The sequence below is a fragment of the Scyliorhinus canicula genome, chromosome 10 (genome assembly GCF_902713615.1).
Source record: "Scyliorhinus canicula chromosome 10, sScyCan1.1, whole genome shotgun sequence".
Taxonomy (NCBI): Eukaryota; Metazoa; Chordata; class Chondrichthyes; order Carcharhiniformes; family Scyliorhinidae; genus Scyliorhinus; species Scyliorhinus canicula.
This window is the reverse complement of record NC_052155.1, coordinates 126,525,925-126,549,996: the sequence shown is the minus strand read 5'-3', so window position 1 is coordinate 126,549,996 and position 24,072 is coordinate 126,525,925. Positions and strand designations below refer to the sequence as shown.

General features: G+C 47.8%; 1 protein-coding gene across 6 annotated transcripts in view; it reads right to left on the bottom strand.

Moving 5' to 3' along the window:
- Positions 1–260: 260 nt before the first annotated feature.
- Positions 261–24,072, bottom strand: part of gata6 (GATA binding protein 6) — a 39,329-nt gene continuing 15,517 nt past the window's right edge. For all 6 annotated transcript variants that reach the window (XM_038809728.1, XM_038809727.1, XM_038809724.1 and 3 more), the window contains 4 exons: positions 7,178–7,303; positions 5,944–6,031; positions 5,727–5,848; positions 261–1,324 (listed from right to left, as the gene is read on the bottom strand). In XM_038809728.1, the coding sequence (XP_038665656.1) occupies positions 1,262–1,324; positions 5,727–5,848; positions 5,944–6,031; positions 7,178–7,303 (399 nt within the window). In that variant the 3' untranslated portion in view covers positions 261–1,261. The remainder of the gene's footprint in view (positions 1,325–5,726; positions 5,849–5,943; positions 6,032–7,177; positions 7,304–24,072) is intronic.

The following is a 24,072-nucleotide window of genomic DNA, read 5'->3' as shown; positions in this document are numbered from 1 at the left end:
ACTCCTTTGAATTTGAGTGGGATACCTACATAAATCCAAACAAGAAAGCATTCAGTTCTCTATGGCATAAAGACACATAAATATAAAAGACACTTCATATAGTGACACTTAACCATTAATAGTACACAGACACATGAAAGAAACAATTGTTCTCATCCTCAGAGAATTGTTGTTCTTTGCTTTTGTCAAAAATCTGATTGGATCATTGCACATCTGTAACCGACTATAGAACAATGAAGTATAAAGTAAAACACCAATAATATTTTCGAAAAAGGACACCTTTTAATCTGTTTTCAAGAAACAAATAACAATACAAGCAATGACATACACCTTTAAAAATGCATGTACCGGTCTAAACACCAGTTTGTCTTCTTTTATACACGTTGCATCGTCAAAGCCAAACAATCCTCAGACAATTTTTCAGAAAAATATTTACATTTCATCACATAGGTAGTAAAGTTTGCATTTCATTTCGTCTTGCATATATTTAGCCTATAGCCAGGCAATATTTTTGTGGGTTTTTTTACAAAACTTACAAAATGTAATGCAATAATGGATTTACCTGAGAGGAAATTTGTTCTTAACATAATGTTTCTTTTCCCAAACTACCAGAAAGACTATACGGATGATTCTTAAAACACAGAAAATGAATAAAGTATCCAGTTGCAGATACTAACTTAGCTATCATCTTTAAATTACACAAGTACCATTAACTTAGAAGGTTTACATTCATTGCTAGAAGAAGGTTGTTTAATTTTGAACCATTTTGATTTAATACTGATTTCTGCAATACTAATTGCATTTCGTTTCGTACAATGAAGTTGTTAAAATGTGGAAGAATACATCCGCTTGTTACCCTGTCTCTAAAACATTGACCAGTATGAAGCTAATGACTGCAATGGGAACTTTCAGAATTTGCACTGCACCAACTAACATTCATCGCCTATCTGTCGTTTCAAACATTATTTGATTCCTTTACAATTGGTGTAGGAACAAACTTGAACAGTAATGTGAGGGGCTCATCACCCATGCTCATTTTGGCAAAAATTAGGCAATGTCAGATTACCCTAAGCTACAGCATTGAACATGCCTCAGCTGTTTCTTTGCAGACATTTTGGCATCTGAATTCTGAAAATACTCATTACAGCTTTTTTGTTAAATAAAACTAAATGGATCCAAAATAAACAGGCAGCTTTACTGGCTGCTGGAGGATGTGCCTTTCCTTGGAGATAGGGAAGAAATTATGTTCAGAGATGTGCTGTTATCTGACTCCATGGAGCTGTTCATCATCAGTCCACATAGGCTGTTGGAAGGGTTGATAGTCCTGCAAAGTTGGAGTCAGTAGACAGAAATGAGTAAGGGAAAGTTTGGCAAATTGCCTCTGCGATCAAAACATGTAAAAACTGGAAATATTTTGTTCATTTTGCAATTTTTACTGTTTGTGGTTATTTTTCTTCTTTAATTGGCAAAACATCTGAAAATTTGAAACATGTTGAGGACAGGATATTTTTTTAATGCATACAGAGAAGGGAGGAATGCCATGTCTATCAGTATCATACTGCCTCAACAATCCAATCTGACAGAATCATAAATCTCAGCTACAGATCTTAGATTTACTCCTGCAGTGTGCGACTTCTATTCTGTAAATGTAAGTGCACAGCTTTTTGGACTGTTGCTTTCTCCTTGGCCTGGCATTGCTAAAATGGACTAGTCAACAAAGATTAGTGAAAGTATTAGATTACATCAAAGCTCAGTGGTTTGGCTTACTATGACAAATAACCAGATAAATGTATTTGGCTTCAAGTATAAATACAAAATCAGTTAGTGAGGGGCAAAGCCTATATTGTTCAACTGAACCTTAATTTATTTTAATGACTTGAGTCGTGAATTAAATAGTTACATCATTTAATTAGCAATTGATTGGAATTTTTATATTACTTTTTTTATATAATCTTTATTGTCACAAGTAGGCTTACATTGCAATGAAGTTACTGTGAAAAGCCCTTAGTCACCACATTCCAGCGCCTGTTCAGGTACACAGAGAGAGAATTCAGAATGTCCAAATTGCCTAACAGTCTTTTGGGACTAGTGGGAGGAAACCAGAGCAGCCGGAGGAAACCCACGCAGACACGGGGAGAACATGCAGACTCTGCACAGACAGTGACCCAGCTGGGAATGAAATCTGGGACCCTGGCTCTGTGAAGTCATAGTGCTAACCACTATGCTACCGTGCTGCCCACAATAAATTAAAATTATGAGAAAGATTTTCATCAGTACTCCTCAGTAAAAAACAAACCTGAGAGCAGTAAGCCCCTTTACGAGTCACAAATTTAATTGCAGATTACATTCATCAAAAGAAAGTAGGAATTAGGGGTGGGATTCTCCCAGCTCCATGCCAGGCCGGAGAATTCCCTCAAGCGCACCACGCCGCCCCGACGCCAGCATGCCGCGGAGAAGCAGCGTCATTGGCACGGCGCATTTGGCGCGGCGCCATGCGCAGGCCGTTCTATGCAGCCGGGCCGCCAATTCTCCGGCCTGGATGGGCTGAGCGGCCGCTCTAAAAAGGCAGAGTCCCACCAGCGCCGTCCACACCTGATCGCAACCAGCGGGAACTCTGCACACAGGGTCGGGGGTTGGTCTGTGGGAGGGGGAGGGGTGGGGTGGGGGGTGAGGGGGCTCTGACCCCGGGGGGGGGCCTCCATTGGGGCCTGGCCCGCGATCGGGGCCTGCCGATCGGCGGGCCGGCCTCCTGCTCCCCGGGCCTATTTTCCTATGCGTCGCTCCTGAACTCACGCGCCATGTCGCATCGGGGCCGGCACGTTGAGCGAGGCCACCGTGCATGCGCGGCTTGGCGCGGCGCACAGTTCACACTTGGATGGAGGCTGAAGCAGCGTGAACCGCTCCAGTGCCGTGGTGGCCCCGTTTAGGGGCCAGAATCGGTACTTCCAGCGGCCCGTTCACGCCGTCGTGAAATGCGATGGCGTTTCCGATGGCATGGACACTGTGCTGCCGAATGGGAGAATCCTGCCCTATTTTCCTTTAAGTATTCACCCAAACTGTCTGAGTGGAGTTTGCACATTCTCTCTGTGTCTGCATGGGTCTCACCCCCACAATCCAAAGAAGTGCAGGGCAGGTGAAGTGGCCATGCTAAATTGCCCCTTAATTGGAAAAAAATAATTGGGTACTCTACATTTATTTTTAAAAGTATTCACCCAAAGAAAAATCTTGTCTGCACGAGAGAGACAATCTGAACCTTTCTCAAGAAGGTGATTTACTTTTCTAATGTGAACTAACAGAACATGGAGATTAGCTAATAGACCTGAAAAGTTAATCTGATTTCTTTCTAACAGCTTCCTACAGATCAAGCATGTCCTCCTATGCTAAACCATTTGGCCATGTAAAAGCATGTGGTTTCCTGAACAGTCAGTTTCTTATCCTTGCTACTGTAAGGAATCAGGAGAACAAAAGATTACGCAAAAACTACAGATGAGGGAGACCATTAGCCAAAGCATTTAGAAAAACCTATTTTCTGCCAATCACAACATCCAACTGTCTCTTAAATGATTCCAACACTCTTGCCTTTACTCTCTGTATGTCTTACCAACCAAAACAGAAGCTAAAGCACAAAGGCCTTTGGGTCAGGATAAGTCTACAATTTCAGCATGACGTCCATCAATTTACACTCAGCTGATTCAGCAATAAAGATGGCTATTCTACTATTTTTATGATTACTACTTCGCATTTGCAGGGCATGTTATTGGGTGAGATATGTTGATAGCGTGACACGAAGAAAGATGGGAAGAGGCCAATGTGGAGAATAAAAGCCAGCTACATTTGTTGGACTGTTTCTGTACTGTAAATTTTATGTAATGCTTAAATTGGATTCTGCCAATTCAAATGCACCTTTGTTTTTTGATACCATTCATTACCAATGCCATTTTGTTTCCAATATGCTTTACCACACGCAAATGGGGAGGGATTCTCTGACCCCGGGCCGGCACGAATCGCGCCACGCCGCGATTCTCAATCGGCACCAGCACGGTGCTGGCCGTGGAGTCTCCGCCCGGGATGGGCTGAGCGGCCGTACCGAAAAACCCAAGTCCCACTGGCACCGTTCTAAAGTGGTCTTTCTGGTGAGACCTGGGCGTGGAAGGGTCCGGGGGGGGCCTGATGAGGGGGGAGGGGAGGGGGTGTCCGATCCCGGGGGGGTGCCTTCGGTGTGGCCTGGCCCATGATCGGGGCCCACCAATCGGCGGGCAGGCCTCTCGGGCTGGGGGGCTCCTTTGTTCTGCGTCAGCCCCTGTAGCCCTACATCATGTTGCGTTGGGGTCGGCGCGAAGAAGGGAGACACCGTGCATGCGCGGAAATCACGTCAGTCCCACCGCGCATGTGCAGACCGGCAGCTCTTATCTGATACCAGGATTGGCAGCTTGAGCGGCGTGGGTCACTCCAGTGCCATGCTGGCCCCCTGTAGGGGCCAGAATTGATGATCCTGGGGCCATGTTGACGCCATTGAGAAACACAACGGCATTTACGACGGCGTCAACACTTAGCCTCGGGATCAGAGAATCCCGCCCATTGGATCAAATTTAATGTTTCTGGGATATTCCGTCCCTCTGTTATGGGAGAAGTGTTTTCAGAACCCCAAAATGTATCATGGAGTTCAACCAACCCCCCCCCCCCCCCCCATTTAATGGATTGTTGCTTTCGAAGCACACGGCTTGTTCCCCAGGTGTGGTATTACAATTATGGACAAATGGTTTTTAAAACAAAACAATGTTTATTCCATGAACTCAACTTAACCTTTTAAAATAAACATTGGATCTCTTAACACCCATTACTTCAAAGATAACCCCGAAAATAATACAACACTACCCAATCCTGCAAACTGTTCTTTTAAACATCCAAAAGACTTCAACCCTTCAAAAATAGGAACAGGTTACATTCAATATATTTATAGTCTTTGGATTTGCAGAAATCACCAGACCAGCTCTTTTCCTTCCTGCGGCTCTCAGCAAAACACACAAACACTCACAGCTGCTCTCTCAAACTGAAACTAAAAACTTCAAAATGGCCGAGCTGAAGCCCAGCTGCACCCACACTCTGACATCACTGCATTTCTTAAAGGTACATTGCTTAAACATCCATTTCTTAAAGGTACTCTCACATGACACCTCCCATAGAGTGTTTTCCAGCGTTGGAAACGGCTCGCTATTGGCTGCCGGTGGTATCTTCCAATCTGCCTATTTTTATGGCATTTTGTGTGGCTTATCCGTCCCGCTACCAGGGAACCCGCTGCAGCGGCTGCCTTCAGTGGGACTGGAGGATGGGAAAGAATGGAAAATCCTGCCCTGTACCTTTCTGCCTACTTACAGATTTTTAACTCCCCCGTTTGTAGCCTTTTTGACTGCCTTCTCTATTCCGCACACATTCCAAATTTGAGTAATTTGCTGTGAGTCAAAGTCACTGCCATTAATTTGAAATGGTTAGCCCTGCCAAAACATTATCAAAACAACCCCAAAGATCCTTTGCAGAACTCTGCCACAAAGCCCAATGCCCGTTGGAAAAACCATTTCAAAATTACGCTCAGTTGCTTGTACTATTAGGATTTCAGAAATGCACCTTTTTGTTTCTATGACCAAAAAAGTCTGGCAATAAGAATAATGTCTCAAAGGGTATTCAATACTTATGGTGCAGCAGAGACACAGGGAAGGTTTGAAACTTACCCCTGAAGCTGCAACTGTGGTCTGGCCAGGAGGCGAGCCGCTTTTCACTCTGGCTATCTCCTCCTGATTAGACGTAGAAGACGATGATGAAGATGGAGTCATTGTGACTGCATTGCTTGTGCCTGCAAAATATTTTGTCAGCCAGTCAGTCGTCTTGTTGAAGACGGTATTCTATACTTATTTCCAAGATCCTTTCAACTAGTAATCTCAGACTCACTTGAAGTGCCTTTGGACTTGTTTAAATTCTTAGGTTTTCTTTTTCGAGTCTGGATTCCTTCTTTCTTCATTGCCAGAGGCCGCGGTACCTGTTGGTATGAATGAAAAAATGTTTTGAAACTGCAACTGATTATGAAGTAAAGGTTTTTGTTTTTGCAGACTGTAAACTGTACAATGCTTAAATGAACATATTGGGTGGGATGTTCGGACCCATCTAGCCCAGGATCAGAAATTCCCACCAAAAGTCAACGGACTTTTCGCTGGTCCATCAAATTTGGATTTGGGTTTGGGTTTATAATCACCTGTACCGAGGTACAGTGAAAAATATTGTTCTGCGTACAGTCCAGACAGATTGTTCCATACATGAAAAACATAGGACATACGATAGATACACAATGTAAAGACATAGACATAAATATCGGGTGAGGCATACAGAGTGTAGTACTACTCAGTAGAGAAAATGGGTATAGAGATCAGTTCAATCCATAAGGAGGAGTCTGGTAACAGCAGGGAAGAAGCTGTTGGTGCATGTTTTCAGACTTTTGTGTCTCCTGCGTGATGGAAGAAGTTGGAAGAGAGAATAACCCGGGTAGGAGGGGTCTTTGATTATGCTACCCGCTTTCCCAAGGCAGCGAAGGTGGAGAAGGTGTAGACAGAGACAATGGATGGGAGGCAGTTCGAATGATGGACTGGGCGGTGTTCACCGCTATAGTTTCTTACGGTCTTGGGGCGAGCAGTTGCCTTACCGGGCTGTGATGCAGCCAGACAGGGTGCTTTCTATGGTGCATCTGTGAAACTTGGTAAGAGTCTTATCCATCCTGCCCACAATGATTCCCGTGACGAGCGGGATCGGAAGATTTATGCCATTGTATATGTCATTAAAACAGCAACATAACATTGTTACATATAATGAAATATTCACTGCCTAGTTTCCTTACACAAAATAATAGGATCAAAAATATGTATGTGCCAATAGGAGTCAAGAGAGTCAATTTAAAAGATTTTCTTTTTCCCTTGGTGCCTATTATTATGTGAAGTATACAGTTCCCAGTTTCAAATTAAATCAATTTATTTGTGTTTTCAACAAATGAGACAGAACCATGATACATTTTACACATCCATGGGTGAACAGCAAAAACTTGGTTCTATCTGAAGAAAGTTATTAAACGTTTTTCCACGGTTCTCTTGGTGACTGTATGGAATTGGTCTCCAATGGAAGGAACAAGGTAACCTACCCCATGAAGTTTCATGTAGAGCCCACAAGCATTGCAGACTGGCTCGCCTTCTGCATTCCTGCGCCACAAAGTGGTGGTTGTTGTTTGACAATTGGCACAAGCCAGGCCAATCCGCCTGGATGAAGACTGTAAGAGAATGAGACACCAATAAACAGACCATTTTAATCATGATGCACAAATAATTGAAAGTCATTTTTAGTTAGAAGTATTTATAGTTGATGTTCACAGACCCGCTGGTGAGGGGCACACTGCCGCCTACGTTGGCACAAACCTCAATCTTGCTGATATCTAAAAGACAAAGACCCAACAGAGTGCGGTTCCTGCAGACCCATCTTGCTACTAAACGTAGATACAGGGGCAGCACAGTGGTGCACTGGTTAGCACTGCTGCTTCACGGCGCTGAGGTCCCAGGTTCAATCCCAGCTCTGGGTCACTGTCCGATAAGAGTTTGCACATTCTCCCCGTGTTTGCATGGGTTTCGCCCCCACAGCCCAAAGATGTGCAGGTTAGTGGATTGGCCATGCTAAATTACCCCTTAATTGGAAAAAATGTATTGGGTATTCAAAATTTATTTATTTTAAAACGTAGACGTAAACATACGGCCAAAATCCTAGCCAAAAGGCTAGAGGACTGCATGCCGGAGGTGGTCACAAGGGACCAGCCGGGCGTTGTCAAAGGTAGACAGCCAAGTTCGAACATCAGGCACCTGCTGAACATGATCATGACCCCATCCGGGGAGAGAACACCAGAGGTGATGGTCTCCATGGATGCAGAAAAGGCCTTTGGCAGAGTCGAATAGCAGTACCTCATAGAGGTACGGGAGCGGTTCAGGCTTGGAACAGGGTTCACCGCCTGGGTGAAAATCCTGTATAATGTCTCCACAGCGAGCATACGGACAAATACCTCCAGCTCTAAATACATCCAGCTGCGCAGGGGCAGGTCGCAGGTCCATTAGAGCCCTTAGCGATAGAGTCACTAGCGATCGCGCTCAGAGTGGCAAAGAATTGGATGGGGTCCGAAGAGGATACAGTGAGCACAGTCTTGTTCTATGTGGATGACCTGCTCCTCTACATCTTGGAGCCGTGAAGCAGCATGGAAGGAATCATGGCGCCCTTGAAAGTGTTTGGAACCTCTTGGGCTACAAACTCAACGTGAGCAAAAGTGAAATCTTCCAGGTGAACCCACAAGGGAACTGGACAACTGGACAAAACAAGGGGGGGGGGGGGACACCCAACTGGACAAGACAAGGGAGAAGTGGAAGGAGGACTTGGGGTTCAAAATAGGGTGGGGTCTCTGGAGTGAAGCACTGCACAGGGTCAACTCTACCCCCACATGCGCGTGGCTCAATCTAACGCAGCTAAAAGTGGTACATAGAGCCCACTTGACAAGAGCCCGAATGAACAGGTTATTCCCGGAGGTGGAGGACAGATGTGAACAGTGCCAAGGAAGTATAGCCAACCACGCCCCATGTTCTGGTCTTGCGCCAGACTTGCTGGGTACTGGACAGCCTTCTTCGAAGCAATGTCCAAAGTGGTGGGGATGAGGGTGGAGCCATGCCCGAGAGTGGCAGTCTTCAGGGTATCAGAACAGCTGGATCTCTTCATGGGGAGGTAGGCGGATGCCCTTGCTTTGCCTCACTGATTGCCCACCGGAGAAGCTTGCTTGGCTGGCAGTCAGCAGCACCACCTAAATCTGCAGACTGACTGTCCAACCTGTCAGAATTTCTCCAAATGGAGAAAATCAAATTCGCCATCCGTGGGTAGAAAGAGGGCTTCCACAGAACATGGAGGCCATTCACTTGGTTGTTCCAAGGCATTTTTGTTGCCGACAAATAGGTAGCCAAGATCAAGAAAGTTACCACGGCACAGAAGGGAGGGGGTAAGGAAGAGGGCGGGGGTCAGGGCAACAAGAAATTCAACCAAACAGTAACAACAATGAGAACCAGGGGGGAGAAAAGAGAGCAGAAAACCGGCGGGGAGCGATACACAGGGGACCACAACTGCTGTAGCAAACACTGTGAGGGAAGGACAAATGAGCGGAAAAGGGAAACTGTGACATATCCATATAAATAATTAAAACCGATCTCGGGCGGCATGTGGCATAGTGGATAGCACTGGAACTGCGGCGTTGAGGACCCACGTTTGAATCCCGGCCCCGGGTCACTGTCCATGTGGAGTTTGCACATTCTCCCCATGTCTGTGTGGGTTTCACCTCCACAACCCAAAGATGTGCAGGTTAGGTGGTTTGGCCACACTAAATTGTCCCTTAATTGGAAAAGATTAATTGGGCACTCTGAATTGATTTTTAGAAAATTAATTTCACTTTAGTACGAGGCGCTTTCATATGTTTCAGATCGCAAGTGGTAAATGAATAATATCAGCCATTTTTCCAGAACCAAAATTATTTACATCAATAAAGTGCACAGAGGTTACAGAAAGGAAAAATATTACACATTACATTATTATCAATGACTATTGTCAATTGGGTTATAGAATAGTTGAATTGTTTTGGCTTTGCACAGCATGATGCACGCTAAAGCCAAACTGGTTCACGATCAAACTTTGGCTGCAAATGAGAGGTTACCTCCAACAGGCAGTCTCACCCTATTTCATTTTCACACTGACTATGGCATGTGAGCATATTATACTTTAGGGTACAATTTATGTCACTCCTCAGTGACAACATAATTCTTGTTTCTTTTTTAATGGTCCAGAAATTGCTGGGAATATGATGGCTGATTCATGGCGCATGTTGTTACTACTGTGTAATAATGTCAGGGGGAGTTTTCCAGCCATTCTTACCAATGGGATCTTCCTGTCCGGCTGACAGCTAACGCCTGCCGTGGGTTTCCCGGTGACGGGGGATAGATACAGTGGGAAAGACCAGGCGATCCCACCACCGTAACGGCAGGCTGCTTCCCTTCAGCGAGAAACACGCCACGGCAGGCACGGAAAACCCCCAGTAATTTTGGGGTGAGGCAAAGCTAAGCCATGAGTAGTGATTCACTGCAAACTGCTGGATGATTTGTGCTACTTTCCTATTGACTTTATCAGAATCCAATACATTACCACCTGGTATCATAAAGTAGCTAGATTTGTTCTTTCATTCCTTCATTGGTTTTGTCACCTTCCCAGAAGGTTGACTGCCATGTACACCCACATCTGTCTCTTCTGTGCTGCCCTTACATATTCCACATAAGTCAGCTGCAACCAATCCATTATATATCCCTCATCCATTTTTCCTCTGCTTTCCTCCGCTAGCTTTTACACTGATCTTCCCCTCTAATAGCTGTCTCTGTCTAACATCTGCTCCAATGATGTGACCCAAGTATTGCATATTTTTCTCTTTGATGTTATGCATTAATTTCCTCTTATCTGCAACCATTTCCAGTACTTCCTGTGTCGGATAAGTAGAACATCCACCAGAGGGCGGTAGTAAGAAGTGACTGAGGAGAATTCTGGGAGAAATTGGCTCACACACCACAACTGAGAAAAGGTTCACGGCGAACCCAGTGTCAACGAACGGTAGAGACAGACAGACAGAGACAATCATATTATCTACAAGAAGTGCCACCTTGAACAACATGTGGCTGATTTGGTCAGTCGTCTCTTCATTGTACACTATAGAAGAAGGAGAGAGGTTTCTAGAACAGTACCAGAGGGTGGTCACTCCACATTGTGATAGGTAGGCAGGGCGGAGTGTAGGAATGGCAAGAGAGTGGGTGAACATTAGTCGAAAGGAAAGAGACAGCAGGTCCAAGAAACACAGGACTCCTTGGAGCTGTCTAACAGATACAAAATGTTCGATGACTATGAAGTGAGCAACACAACTGAATCAGGCGTAGATGATTCGAGGGGAAACCGTAGTACCTTGGTCTCTGAGAAGCCACTCTGGGAAAAGAGAGGGAGTCCGGTATGCAGATTAGAAAAGTGATAGAGTAGGTAACTCAATACTTTGAATGATAGACAGTCTACATTGCAGCCAAGATCATGAATCCCATATGGTCTGTTGCCTCCCGGGTGTAAGGGTTCAGGACATAATGGATGGGATGGACAAACTTCTGGAAAGAAGAGGTGAACATCCAGAGGTTGTGACTCATGTGGCAACTAACAACATAGAGTGGGGCAATTTTGAGGTCTTGCGGGACTAGTTTCAGCAGTTAGGGAAAAGTTTGAAACGTAGGACCTCCAGGGTAGTAATCTCAGAAATACTACCTGTGCCACGAGCTTCATCACTTAGGCAAAGGCAGATCAGGGAGGTAAATGCATGGCTTGAGCGATGATGTAGGAGGGTGGGATCTAGATTTTTGGGACATTGGGATCAGTTTTGGGAAAGGAGAAAGATGTTCAGAAGAGATGGACTTCATCTGAGCTGAAATGGAACCAATCTCCTGGCTGAGAGAGTAAATACTGTAGTGAGGGTGGATTTAAACTTGTAAGGCGGGGGGGTGTTGACTAATGGGCCTAGTTTTAGAAGTACTAGTGAGAGTAAAAGAGAGAAGATGGGGAATAGGCAAAAGGAAGTGAGGGAAGGCTTGAGTGTTAAGAGTGAATATGAAATGGTCACCTCCCATAGGACAAGAAAGAGATAAGGGCAGGGTTAAATTGTATGTATGTAAATGCCCAGAGTATAATGAACAAAATTGGGGAACTGGAAGCAGAAATTGCTCCAGGGGCATATGACATAGTAACATTGACAGAAATGTGGCTCAAGTCAGAACTGGATACTTACCATCCCGGGTTATAAGGTTTTTAGTAGAAACAGGGTGGGTAAAAAGGGAGGAAATGTATCAGTCTTGGTCAAAGGTAGTTTCATGGCCCTTGAATGAGATGCAGTTCCTGAATTAGAATCTATATGAATGGAGGTGAGAAACAGGAAGGGAGCAGTGACCTTGTTTGGTATTTATTTTAGATCACCAAATAGTGGGGAGGAAATGGAAGAGAGCATTTGTAGGCAGATTATAGAAACCTGCTGGGCACGTAGGGTTGTGATAGTTGGGGGTTTCAATTACCCTAAGGTAGTCTGGGAAAAGGGTAGAGTGTGGGAGACGGAAGGAGATGAATTCCTGCAGTGTGTGCAGGAGAACTTTCTGGAACAGTACAGTCCTACCAAGGAGCAAGCTGTCCTGGATCTAGTCCTAGGAAATGAGGCAGGCCAGGTGGAGAACGTCATACGGGCAGCAGGGTAGCATGGTGGTTAGCATAAATGCTTCACAGCTCCAGGGTCCCAGGTTCGATTCCCGGCTGGGTCACTGTCTGTGTGGAGTCTGCACGTCCTCCCCCTGTGTGCGTGGGTTTCCTCCGGGTGCTCCGGTTTCCTCCCACAGTCCAAAGATGTGCGGGTTAGGTGGATTGGCCATGCTAAATTGCCCGTAGTGTCCTAATAAAAGTAAGGTTAAGGGGGGGGGTTGTTGGGTTACGGGTATAGGGTGGATACGTGGGTTTGAGTGGGGTGATCATGGCTCGGCACAACATTGAGGGCCGAAGGGCCTGTTCTGTGCTGTACTGTTCTATGTTCTAGTGGGGGAGCCATTGGGAAGTAACGATTGTAATATAATACAATTCAATATTAAGGTGGAAAAGGATAAAAAATCAATCCAGGATTAAGATCCCAGACTGAAAAGGGCTTTTTTTTTTTCAACTAAAAGTTGAACTGGAGCAGGTTGATTGGAAACGCATTTTGGTCAATAAAATAGTGGATGAAAAATGGTAGAATTTCAAAGAAGAGATGAATAGGGTGCATGCTAGATACATACTTATGATAAATAAATACAGAGTATTCAAAGTTAGAGTACCCTGGATGACTAATATTGATGATAAAATAAGGAAGAAAAATAGAGCCATGTAATGGATGCCAGAATGATAATAGCAATGAAAATCAGGAAGAGTATGTCAAATGCAGGAGAGAGAATAAGGCTGGAATAAGGAAGGCTAAGGGGAAGCATGCAGAAAGGATGGCAGGCTGTGTTAAAACAAATAGTAAAATGTTCTTCAAGCATTTTAATGGTAAAAGATTAGTGAAGGATAGAGTGGGGCCCATAAGGGACAAGCAGGGTAAATTGCTCACTGAAGCGGAGGGTATAGCAGTGGTACTAAATTTGTACTTTGCTTCTTTCTTTACCAAATTAGAAGATGGTGACAATGGCCCATTTGAAATGTAGGTGTTGAGCATCTGAGCAGGATAGTGATAGATAAAGAAAAGGTGCGAAAAAGGCTGGCAGCACTCCAGGCAGAGAAGTCACCAGGCCCGAATGGGATGCATCCTAGATTGCTAAGAGAGGTAAGGGAGCATAGAACATAGAACATAGAACAGTACAGCACAGAACAGGCCCTTCGACCCTCAATGTTGTGCCGAGCCATGATCACCCTACTCAAACCCACGTATCCATCCTATACCCGTAACCCAACAACCCCCCCCCCTTAACCTTACTTTTATTAGGACACTACGGGCAATTTAGCATGGCCAATCCACCTAACCTGCACATCTTTGGACTGTGGGAGGAAACCGGAGCACCCGTAGGAAACCCACGCACACAGGGTGAGGACGTGCAGACTCCACACAGACAGTGACCCAGCCGGGAATCGAACCTGGGACCCTGGAGCTGTGAAGCATTTATGCTAACCACCATGCTACCCTGCTGCCCAGCATATTGTGGAACCAGTGACAGAAATTTTCCAGGCCTCTCTGAACACAGGATTAGTCCCGTGGGACTGGAGGATTGCAAATGTGACGCCGCTGTTTAAGAAAGGGGCAAAAGATAACCCAGGATCTACAGACCTGTCAGCTTGACATCAACAATGGGAAAACTGATGGAGGCTATAATACAGGATGAGATAAATATACACGTCGATAAAAATAAGTTAATACTAGACGGTCGACATGGCTTTGTCAAGTGCAGGTCATGTCTGACAAATTTAATTGAGTTTGTTGACGAGGTGATACAGGCAGTGGATGAAGGTAATGCCATGGATGTTATATGTTTGGACTTTCAGAAAGCATTTGATATGGTGCCACATGGCAGGTTGGTTATCAAATTAACAATGTTTGGGATTGATGTATCCTTGGCAGCATGGATTAGAAGTTGGCTAAGAGATAGGAACCAGAGAGTAGGTATAGATGGGCATTTCTCAGACTGGAGACAAGTTGAAAGTGGTGTTCCTCAGGACTCAGTGTTGGGACCCTTGCCTTTTCTGATTTATATAAATGATTTAGAAGTGGGTGTTGAGGTCAAAACCTCTAAATTTGCAGATGACACTAAGCTAGGGAGAATAGTGAATTGTGAGGATGATGCTGAGTGACTTCAGAGGGACATTCACAAGTTGGCCAAATGGGCAGATACCTGGCAGATGAATTTCAATGCAGCAAAATTTTTGGTAGAAAAAACATGGGGAGACAATATAGGCTCAATGGTACAACTTTGAGGGGAGAACAGGATCAGAGAGACCTCGGGATTCAAGTGCATACTTCTTTGAAGGTGGCCAGGCAAGTAGAAACAGTTGTTAAGAAGGCTTATAGGATCCTTGGGTTTATAAATGGATTCATAGAGTATAAAAGCAAGGAGGTGATGCTACACCTCTGAAAATCACTGGCCAGACCACATATGAAATGAAATGAAATGAAAATCGCTTATTGTCACAAGTAGGCATCAAATGAAGTTACTGTGAAAAGCCCCTAGTCGCCACATTCCAGCGCCTGTTCGGGGAGGATATTACGGGAATTGAACCATGATGCTGGCGCGCCTTAGTCTGCTTTCAAAGCCAGCAATTTAGCCCTGTGCTAAACAGCCCCTAAACATATGAAGTATTGTGTTCAGTTATGGGCACCTTATTTAAGAAAGGATGTTGAGGCCTGGAGAGAGTGCAGAGGAGATTTACTAGAATGATACAGGAAAGAGGAATTTTAGATGCAAGGAAAGATTGGTGAAATTGGGGCTTGTTCTCCTTGGAGCAAGATGTGACCTTGTTGAGGTGTTCAAAATTATAAACAATGTTGACAGGGTAAAGAAGGATATTCTGTTTCCACTAGCTGTATGTCAGTGGCTATGGGACACAATTTCAAGATGGTTACCAAGAGAGCCAGGAGTGAAATAATGAGAAACTTCTTTACTCAGAAAGTTGTTGGGGTTTGGAATGTGCTGCCTGGGAGAGTGGTGGAGGTGGATTCCATAGGAGGTTTCAAAGGAGAGCTGGATACATATTTGAAAGTGATTAATTTAGAGAGCTGCAGAGATAGGGCTGGAGTATGGGACTAGCTCGGTAGCTGTTTTGGGAGCCGATGCGGACACAATGGGTGGAAAGGCCCCCTTTGGGCTGTAAATAACAAACAAATCCTCCTATTTGCCCACATCTTAAATGCATTCAGCATATAAATTATCTTTGTCATCCATGTCTCTGAGGCATAACATAAATGCCAAAATATAGCACCTCAGTATTCTTTTCCCATGATTTAAGTTCAACTTCTTTATATTAATACATCCTTCAGAGCTTCCGGTGGCGGCAATGAGGAGCTAAGCCGCACATTCGGCAGCTCCCGCTGAAAACGGACTTTGGGGCTCTTTTCAGGGCCCCCAACGGAGCTGTGTCGGCAAATCCCGACGTGGGAAGAGGACAGGAGTCGACCCCAACGGTCCTATGGTCCGGACCAGGAGTGGGGTAAGGAGAAAACCGGAGAAAGCACCCCTGAAAAAGCGGGGGAAGGAAGGCAAAATGGCGGCCGGCGGAGGCCTTGAGGAGCTGAGGCAGTGGGCTCAGGAGCAGCAGGCGACTCTGCTGCGCTGCTTCCAGGAGCTTAAGTTGGAGCTGCTGGAGTCGCTGAAGGTAACCACCAGAGAGCTGATGGAGACCCAGACAGCCCAGGGGGCTGCGATCCAGGAGCTGCAGAAGCAGGCCTCCGAAAGGGAGGATGAGGTCGTGGCTGTGGCGGGGAAGGTGGAGATGCACGAGGCTCTCCATAAAAGATGGCAGGAGCGGTTCGAGGAGCTGGACAACCGGTCGAGGAGGAAGAATTTGCGGATCCTGGGCCTCACGGAGGGGTCGGACCTAGCGGCCTATGTGGCGGCTATGTTAAACTCGCTGATGGGGCCTGGGTCCTTCCAGGGGCCCCTGGAGTTAGAGGTTCAACCGGACGAAGGCGGTGCTCCATAGACGGAGTGTGAAGTTCGGCATGTTGCAGCCGGCGCGTCTGTGGGTCACCTATAAGGATCGGCACCATTATTTTGAGTCCCCGGAGGAGGCGTGGGCCTTTGTGCAGGCCAAGAAATTGGACTCAAACTGAGGGTCTAAGATGGGGGATGCTGTATAATACTGTATTTGTATTTGCTTGGTTTAATGTAAGATGTGGGTTGGCCTTAGGGTGGGTGGGGTGATGCCGATTTGTCTTTTCTATATGGGTTTCTCTGTAGGGGTCTGGTGGACGGGTTCGGGCAGGGGGGTAAATGGGGAGTTCGGGGAGCTGGTGGGGGGAACTGACAATGGTAGTAGCCCTGGAGGAGGCGGGGCCGGGCAGGGCGAAAGCGCGGGCTTTCTGCGGGTTTCCCACACTGGGAGATGGTGGGGGCGGGGTCGGGCTGAGAAGCGCGTGTCATTGCTGGCTGTTTTCTTTTCCCGCGCAAGAGAGGGGGGGGGAGGACCCGTTGACGGGCACGATGGAGGAGGGGTAGTCCCACGTGGGGAGGAGTCAGAGGTAGGGCGGGAGTCGCCGGGGTCAGCAGAAGTTAGCTGGCTCACGGGAGTGCTATGGAGGGAGGGGCGCGGCTAGGAGGGGTCCTAGCCTGGGGGAGGGGGGGGGGGGGGGGGGGGGGGGGGGGGTTGGGTGAGGGGGGGGGGGGGGTACCGGGTTGCTGCTGAAATGGTCAGGAAGGAGCTGGAGGATGCAGTGGTTGCTGGAGGGGGGGAGTTGCCGCCGTGGGAAACTGGCAGAGCGGGGGACGCTGCCGGTGGTGGGCAAGGGATGGGGTATGGCTAATCGGCAGGGGAGGGGGGCAGGGAGCCCTCTGATCCAGCTGATAACCTGGAATGTGAGGGGGCTGAATGGGCCCATCAAACGGGCCCGGGTATTTGCGCACCTGAAGGGGCTGAAGGCGGATGTGGCCATGCTCCAGGAGACACACCTGAGAGTGGTGGACCAGGTTCGGCTGAGGAAGGGATGGATGGGCCATGTATTTCACTCAGGGCTGGATAAGAAGAGTAGGGGTTGGCGTTCCTGGTGGGGAAGAAGGTGTCGTTTGAGGCATTAAATGTGGTGGCTGACAGTGGCGGGAGATATGTGATGGTGAGTGGTAAGCTGCAGGGGGATCAGGTGGTGTTGGTGAATGTGTACACCCCAAATTGGGACGATGCGGGGTTTATGCGGCGTATGTTGGGTCGCATTCCGGACCTGGAGGTGGGGGGCCTGATAATGGGGGGGGGACTTCAACACGATACTGGATCCCCCATTGGATCGATCCAAGTCCCGGACGGGTAGGAGGCCGGCGGTGGCTAAGGTGTTGAGGGGATTTATGGACCAGATGGGGGGGTGGATCCCTGGGGGTTTGCGAGGCCAAGGGCCAGGGAATACTCGTTTTTCTCCCACGTACATAAGGCCTACTCGAGGATTGATTTTTTTTTGTCCTGAGCAGGGGGTTGGTTTCGAGGGTGGAGGATGTGGAATACTCCGCCATTGCCATTTCAGATCATGCCCCGCACTGGGTGGACCTCGGGCTGGGGGAAGAGAGGGACCAACGTCCGCTCTGGCGCTTGGAGGTGGGGCTGCTGGCAGATGAGGAGGTGGCCGAGAGGGTTCAGGGGTGTAACAGAGGTACCTTGAGGCCAATGACAACGGGGAGGTCCGAGTGGGGATGGTCTGGGAGGCATTGAAGGCGGTGATGAGGGGGGAATTGATCTCCATCCGAACCCATAGGGAGAGGGGGGAGCAAAGGGAGAGGGCAAGACTGATAGGGGAGATGCGGATGGATAGGTGATATGCGGAGGCTCCAGAGGAGGGATTGGGGGGGGAGAGGCGTAGCCTTCAGGCCAGATTCGACCTATTGACTACCAGAAAGGCTCAGTGGAGGAAAGCACAGGGTCGGTGTATGAGTATGGGGAGAAGGCGAGCAGGATGCTGGCACACCAGCTCCAAAGGCGGGACGCGGCCAGGGAGATTGGGGGAGTGAAGGATAAGGCTGGGAAGGTGGTGCGGAGGGGAGTAGATGTTAATGGGGTCTTCAGAGACTTCTATGGGGAACTGTACCGGTCGGAACCCCCGGTGGAGGGGGGTGGAATGGGGCGCTTCTTGGACAAGCTGCGATTCCCGAGGGTGGAGGAGGAGCAGGTGGAGTGACTGGGGGCGCCGATCAAGCTGGAGGAGATGGTCAAAGGGATAGGGAGCATGCAGTCGGGGAAGGCGCCGGGGCCGGACGGGTTTCCGGCGGAATTTTATAAAAGGTATTTGGACCTGTTGGGCCCCCTGTTGGTCCGGACCTTTAACAAGGCAAGGGAGGGGGGGGCTTTGCCCCCAACTATGTCACGGGCGCTGATTTCCTTGATCCTGAAGCAGGACAAGGACCCTCTGCAGTGCGGGTCATACAGGCCGATTTCGCTGCTAAACGCCGACGCTAAGCTGCTGGCAAAGATCCTGGCCACTAGAATAGAGGATTGCGTGCCCGGGGTCATTCATGAGGTCCAGGGGTTTGTGAAGGGAAGGCAGTTGAATACGAACGTGCGAAGGCTCCTCAATGTCATTATGATGCTGGCCATGGAAGGGGAGGCGGAGATAGTGGTGGCAATGGATGCGGAGAAGGCCTTTGATAGGGTTGAGTGGGAGTATTTGTGGGAGGTGTTGGAGAGGTTTGGGTTTGGGGAGGGGTTTATCCGGTGGGTGAGGCTGCTCTACGAGGCCCCGATGGCGAGTGTAGCCACAAATAGGAGGAGGTTGGAGTACTTTCGGCTGTACAGGGGGACGAGACAGGGGTGCCCCCTGTCCCCCTTGCTCTTTGTGTTGGCGATTGAGCCCCTGGCCATGGCATTGAGGGAGTCAGGGAACTGGAGGGGCCTGGTGCGGTGTGGGGGGGAACATCGAGTGTCGCTATATACGGACGACCTGTTGCTGTATGTGGCGGACCCGGTGGGGGGGATGCCGGAGGTGATGAGGATTCTTTGTGAATTCGGGGGTTTCTCTGGGTATAAGTTGAACCTGGGCAAGAGTGAGTTGTTTGTGGTGTATCCGGGGGATCAAGAGGAGGGGATTGGTAGGCTCCCACTGAAGCAGGCAGGGAAGAGCTTCAGGTACCTAGGGGTCCAGGTGGCTGGGAGCTGGGGGGCCCTGCACAAGCTCAACCTCACAAGGTTGGTGGAGCAGATGGAGGAGGAGTTTAAGAGGTGGGATATGTTACCGCTGTCACTGGCAGGGTGCAGTCCGTTAAGATGACGGTGATCCCGAGGTTTTTGTTTCTGTTCCAGTGCCTCCCGAAGGCCTTTTTTAGGAGGGTCAACAGGAGTATCACGGGATTTGTGTGGGTGCATGGGACTCCGAGGGTGAGAAGAGTGTTCCTGGAACGGGGCAGGGATAGGGGGGGGGCTGGCGTTGCCCAACCTCTGTGGGTACTATTGGGCTGCCAACGCAGCGATGGTGCGTAAGTGGGTAATGGACGAGGAAGGGGCAGCATGGAAGAGGATGGAGGCAGCGTCATGTGTGGGCACGGGCCTGGAGGCGCTGGTAACGGCGCCGTTGCCGCTCCCTCCAACGAGGTATACCACGGGCCCAGTGGTGGCGGCTACCCTCAAAATTTGGGGGCAATGGAGACGGCATAGGGGAGAAGTGGGGGGCTTGATGGAGGCCGCGATACGGGGGAACCATCGGTTTGTCCCAGGGAGCATTGATGGAGAATTTCTGGGCTGGCACAGGGCAGGGGTTAGGAGGTTGAGGGACCTGTTTGTGGAGGGCAGGTTCGCGAGCTTGGGGGAGTTAGAGGGGACGTTTGGGCTCCCCCCTGGGGATCATGTTTAGGTACATGCAGGTGAGGGCATTTGCCAGGCAGCAGGTGGAGGGGTTCCCCTTGCTGCCCCCACGAGGGGTGCGGGATCGGTTGCTCTCGGGGGTGTGGGTTGGAGGAGGGAGGATGTCGGACATATACCGGGTGATGCAGGAGGTAGACGAGGCCTCGGTGGAGGAACTGAAGGGTAAATGGGAAGAGGAGCTGGGTGAGGAGATTGAGGAGGGGACGTGGGCGGATGCCCTGGAGAGAGTGAATTCCTCCTCTTCTTGTGTGAGGCTTAGCCTCATACAGTTCAAGGTGCTGCACAGGGCCCACATGGCTGGGACGAGGATGAGTAGGTTTTTTGGGGGCGAGGACAGGTGTGCTAGGTGCTCGGGGAGCCCAGCGAACCACGCCCATATGTTTTGGGCGTGCCCAGCGCTGGGGGAGTTTTGGAAGGGGGTAGCAAGGACGGTGTCGAGGGTGGTGGGATCCAGGGTCAAGCCAGGCTGATGACTCACAATTTTAGGGGTTGCAGTGGAGCCGGGAGTGCAGGAGGCGAAAGAGGCCGGTGTTCTGGCCTTTGCGTCCCTAGTAGCCCGGCGGAGGATCTTGCTCCAATGGAAGGATGCGAGGCCCCCAAGCGTGGAGGCCTGGATCAATGATATGGCGGGGTTCATTAAATTGGAGAAGGTGAAATTTGCCCTGAGGGGATCAGTACAAGGGTTCTTTAGGCGGTGGCAGCCTTTCCTGGACTTCCTGGCGGAACGGTAGGGAAATAGGCCGGCAGCAGCAGCAACCCGGGGGGGGGAGGGGGGGGGTTTTGATCGGTGGGAGGGAGAACTGTGTACATGGGTGTGTGGGATATGGCGGGTGTTATCTCTTTCCCTTTTGTCGTTGGGTGTTCTTTTGTTTTTTTCTTTTGTTTGTAGTTGCTTTTGAAGTGGGTGGGTATTGTTCTTGGGGTGTTACCGCGGTGGTTTTGTTAATAGAGTTGAGATGTTTATATTTTGTAAAAATTTCAATAAAAATTATTTTTTTAAAAAATATTAATACATCCTTCATTCTGATAAAGCTGGTCTTGGCTATCTCAATCCTTCTTCGGATCGTTGTTTTTAGAAAATATTTTATTGAGGCACTTATAATTTTAACATTTTAAAAAACAAAGAGATCCAACACTCATAAAAACCCAGAATAACATACCCAACCGCCCCCCCCCCCCCCCTCCTCCACCCCACCCCCGGCCATAGACCCTAACCCATGCATTAGATTCCCTACCCTTATTCGTCCTTCTTCAGATCTGACCATCACATCTCCCATCGCCTATGCTAATCTATCCTAAGTATGTGAACTTGTTACAGGACTCGAAGGCTTCCTTCAATTTTCCTTTCTGGGGTATGATCTCTGCTTATCACCACTGCCTTGGTCTTCTTCCCAATCATTCTTAATCCTAGTTCCTCATTGCTTTCACTTAAAACAATTTCCTGGATTGCATCCTCTTGACTCTACAATCAGTGCAGTGTGTTCTGCCTATCTAAGTTGTTGGCATTCAAATCACAAATGTTGCAACCTGGTAGATCTTCTGTGTCTCTGAAGATAGCTTCAGAGTCCAGGTTGAACTGTGTTGTGGGTTTTACACATCCCTGGCACACACTCCTCTTTTGACTGGGAAGTTAAACTTGTAAATATGAATGAATGTCGCTGCAGACCTTTAGGCCTGGTCATTGATTATTTAGAACCTGTTATGAAATGATTAATGGTGAGGAGTCCACTTCGGGAAAGGGAATAATATAATTACTGCCACTTCCACAGGTAGTGCCTATTTTTTAAATGTTCAATTTTAAGTATTGTTATCTTTCTGTCTCTTTTTAATGTTCAATTTTAAATATTGTTATCTTTCTGTCTCTTTTTCTGTGTTTTTCTGTATCTGTATTGTGTGTGCATCTCCAATTCACCCTATTTCTCTCTGGGCCATTCAATCAGTTCATTTCTCTATTTTAAATTGTATTGATGAAGGAGATAAATCACTGGCCTCCAACGTTCATGTGATCTCAGATGCTGTTGGATTGCCCTGCCCTCAACAATTCGTATTTCCCGGGATTGGCCATAGAAAACGGTAGGATTGAAGGGTGTGATTTTTTTTTTAATGGTGATTTTTTTTTAATGCAATTGACATCTCTTGCCTTGAGATGGGCTGCTCCAGCTGGACCAGCAACAGGGCAACCAGCTGTTAGTGAAACTCTATCAATGTGTCTAACAACACAGATTCTCCTTGGTTTCAGGGTGGTTACAAGGCACGTGTTAGAGGAACTCCATGGTGTGACCACAACAAAACAACATTTACTAATGTCAACCTGACTCCCAAGATCATTTAACTAAAATGCTCAAGACCATCTTTGATCGCTCCGCTTACATTTTGGACGAAGCATTAGTCAAGCACAAAACCAATGCTGAAAAGGTGCCCTTTGTGTTCCGCAACTACACTTCGTGCCGATACACATTTTAATCTAGGTGATTACTGCATGTCTGCGTGCAAAGCAACCCCCTTGACCACTAACCTCAATCTGAGGTATGGCTAGAGTGTATATTGAATGAAGACTCTATCAATGTGTCTAACAACACAGATTCCCCTTGGTTTCAGGGTGGTTAGATGGAAGAGATGCTGCAGATCATTCTTCCTGATACTGCATACCCTGATTAGCATACCTCAGCTGGTGCTGCCCTGGGAGGATTGCTGCACTGGGCTGGGAGGACTGCAGATCTGGGAGGACTGCTGTTCTGGGAGGACTGTTTCCCTGGGAGGACCACTGCTCTGGGAGGATTGCTGCTCTGGGAGGACTGCTGCTCTGGGAGGACTGCTGACTGCTGCCGTGGGAGGAGTGCTGTTCTGGGAGGACTGCTGCTCTGGGAGGACTGCTGCCGTTGGCCTGCTCATTACAGCAGGAGACACCTACCCAAGTATGGTTCAGTCGCTAAAAAGTGCGGTGATTGTTAAAATAAAACGAATTCTACTGTGTATGGTGGGGAAGAGATGAAACAGCTGGAGGTGAAAGTGAAGAACACGCTGGTTATTTGATGGGCTATCAGGTTAACTAATGCAAGACATTTAGAGTAAAAAAACATCCAGCTATAGTGGGATCCTGTTCTTCAATATTTCCAGCAAAAAGAATTATAAAAATGCATTTCGGCAACTTCAGCCACATTAGACAGATGATGTGAGCGGTTTTATTCCTTTTACTTGGACACCATGCTTTTTTAGTGGGGGTCTTGTTCAAATTCCCAACTGTTATAATCTCCCCACCCAGCCGACCCTCTGTGAAGGGGAAGTGTAAATTAATAAAATGCACTGAAGGGCCAGGTCGTCGGCCGATTGCGGATCATGAATGGTGATATTAAAAGATTAGTGCTGGCCTCATCACTCCCTCAGCAGCCGGGGAGAATTCATACGTGTGCATTTGGGAGCACAAGTTATCTTTTATTCCACTTGCTAGCTGGAGACGATGGTAGATAATTAAACTGACAGGAATTCCAGGGCCTCGCCTCCCCCAACTTCTGATTGCTTCATCATTAACTGGAAAATCGATAAGGTGCCGGTGGAAGTTCAAAGTTTACTTCTGAAGAATGGGGTGGGTCGACGTTTAACTGGACTTCAGGTTTCAACATTTCAAATTATCTCACTCCGTATTAAATTACTCGTCAGATTCAGACTGCGATTTATCTCAAAATAAATCTTTCCAAAAAAAAATAATGCGGTAGGACAATGGGAGCAACACGCTCCTCTGGAGTCTCCATGCAAACCCTAATGATGCAAAGTGACCTGGGCATAAAGGTTGAAATTCGTTGTTTGCGTTGTGCCTTAGTTAGTTTCGGACTTCAAACCTTCTGTCTCAACAGAGGCTGACCCACCCCCCCCCCCCCCCCCCCCCCACCCTTATTCATTCAGACA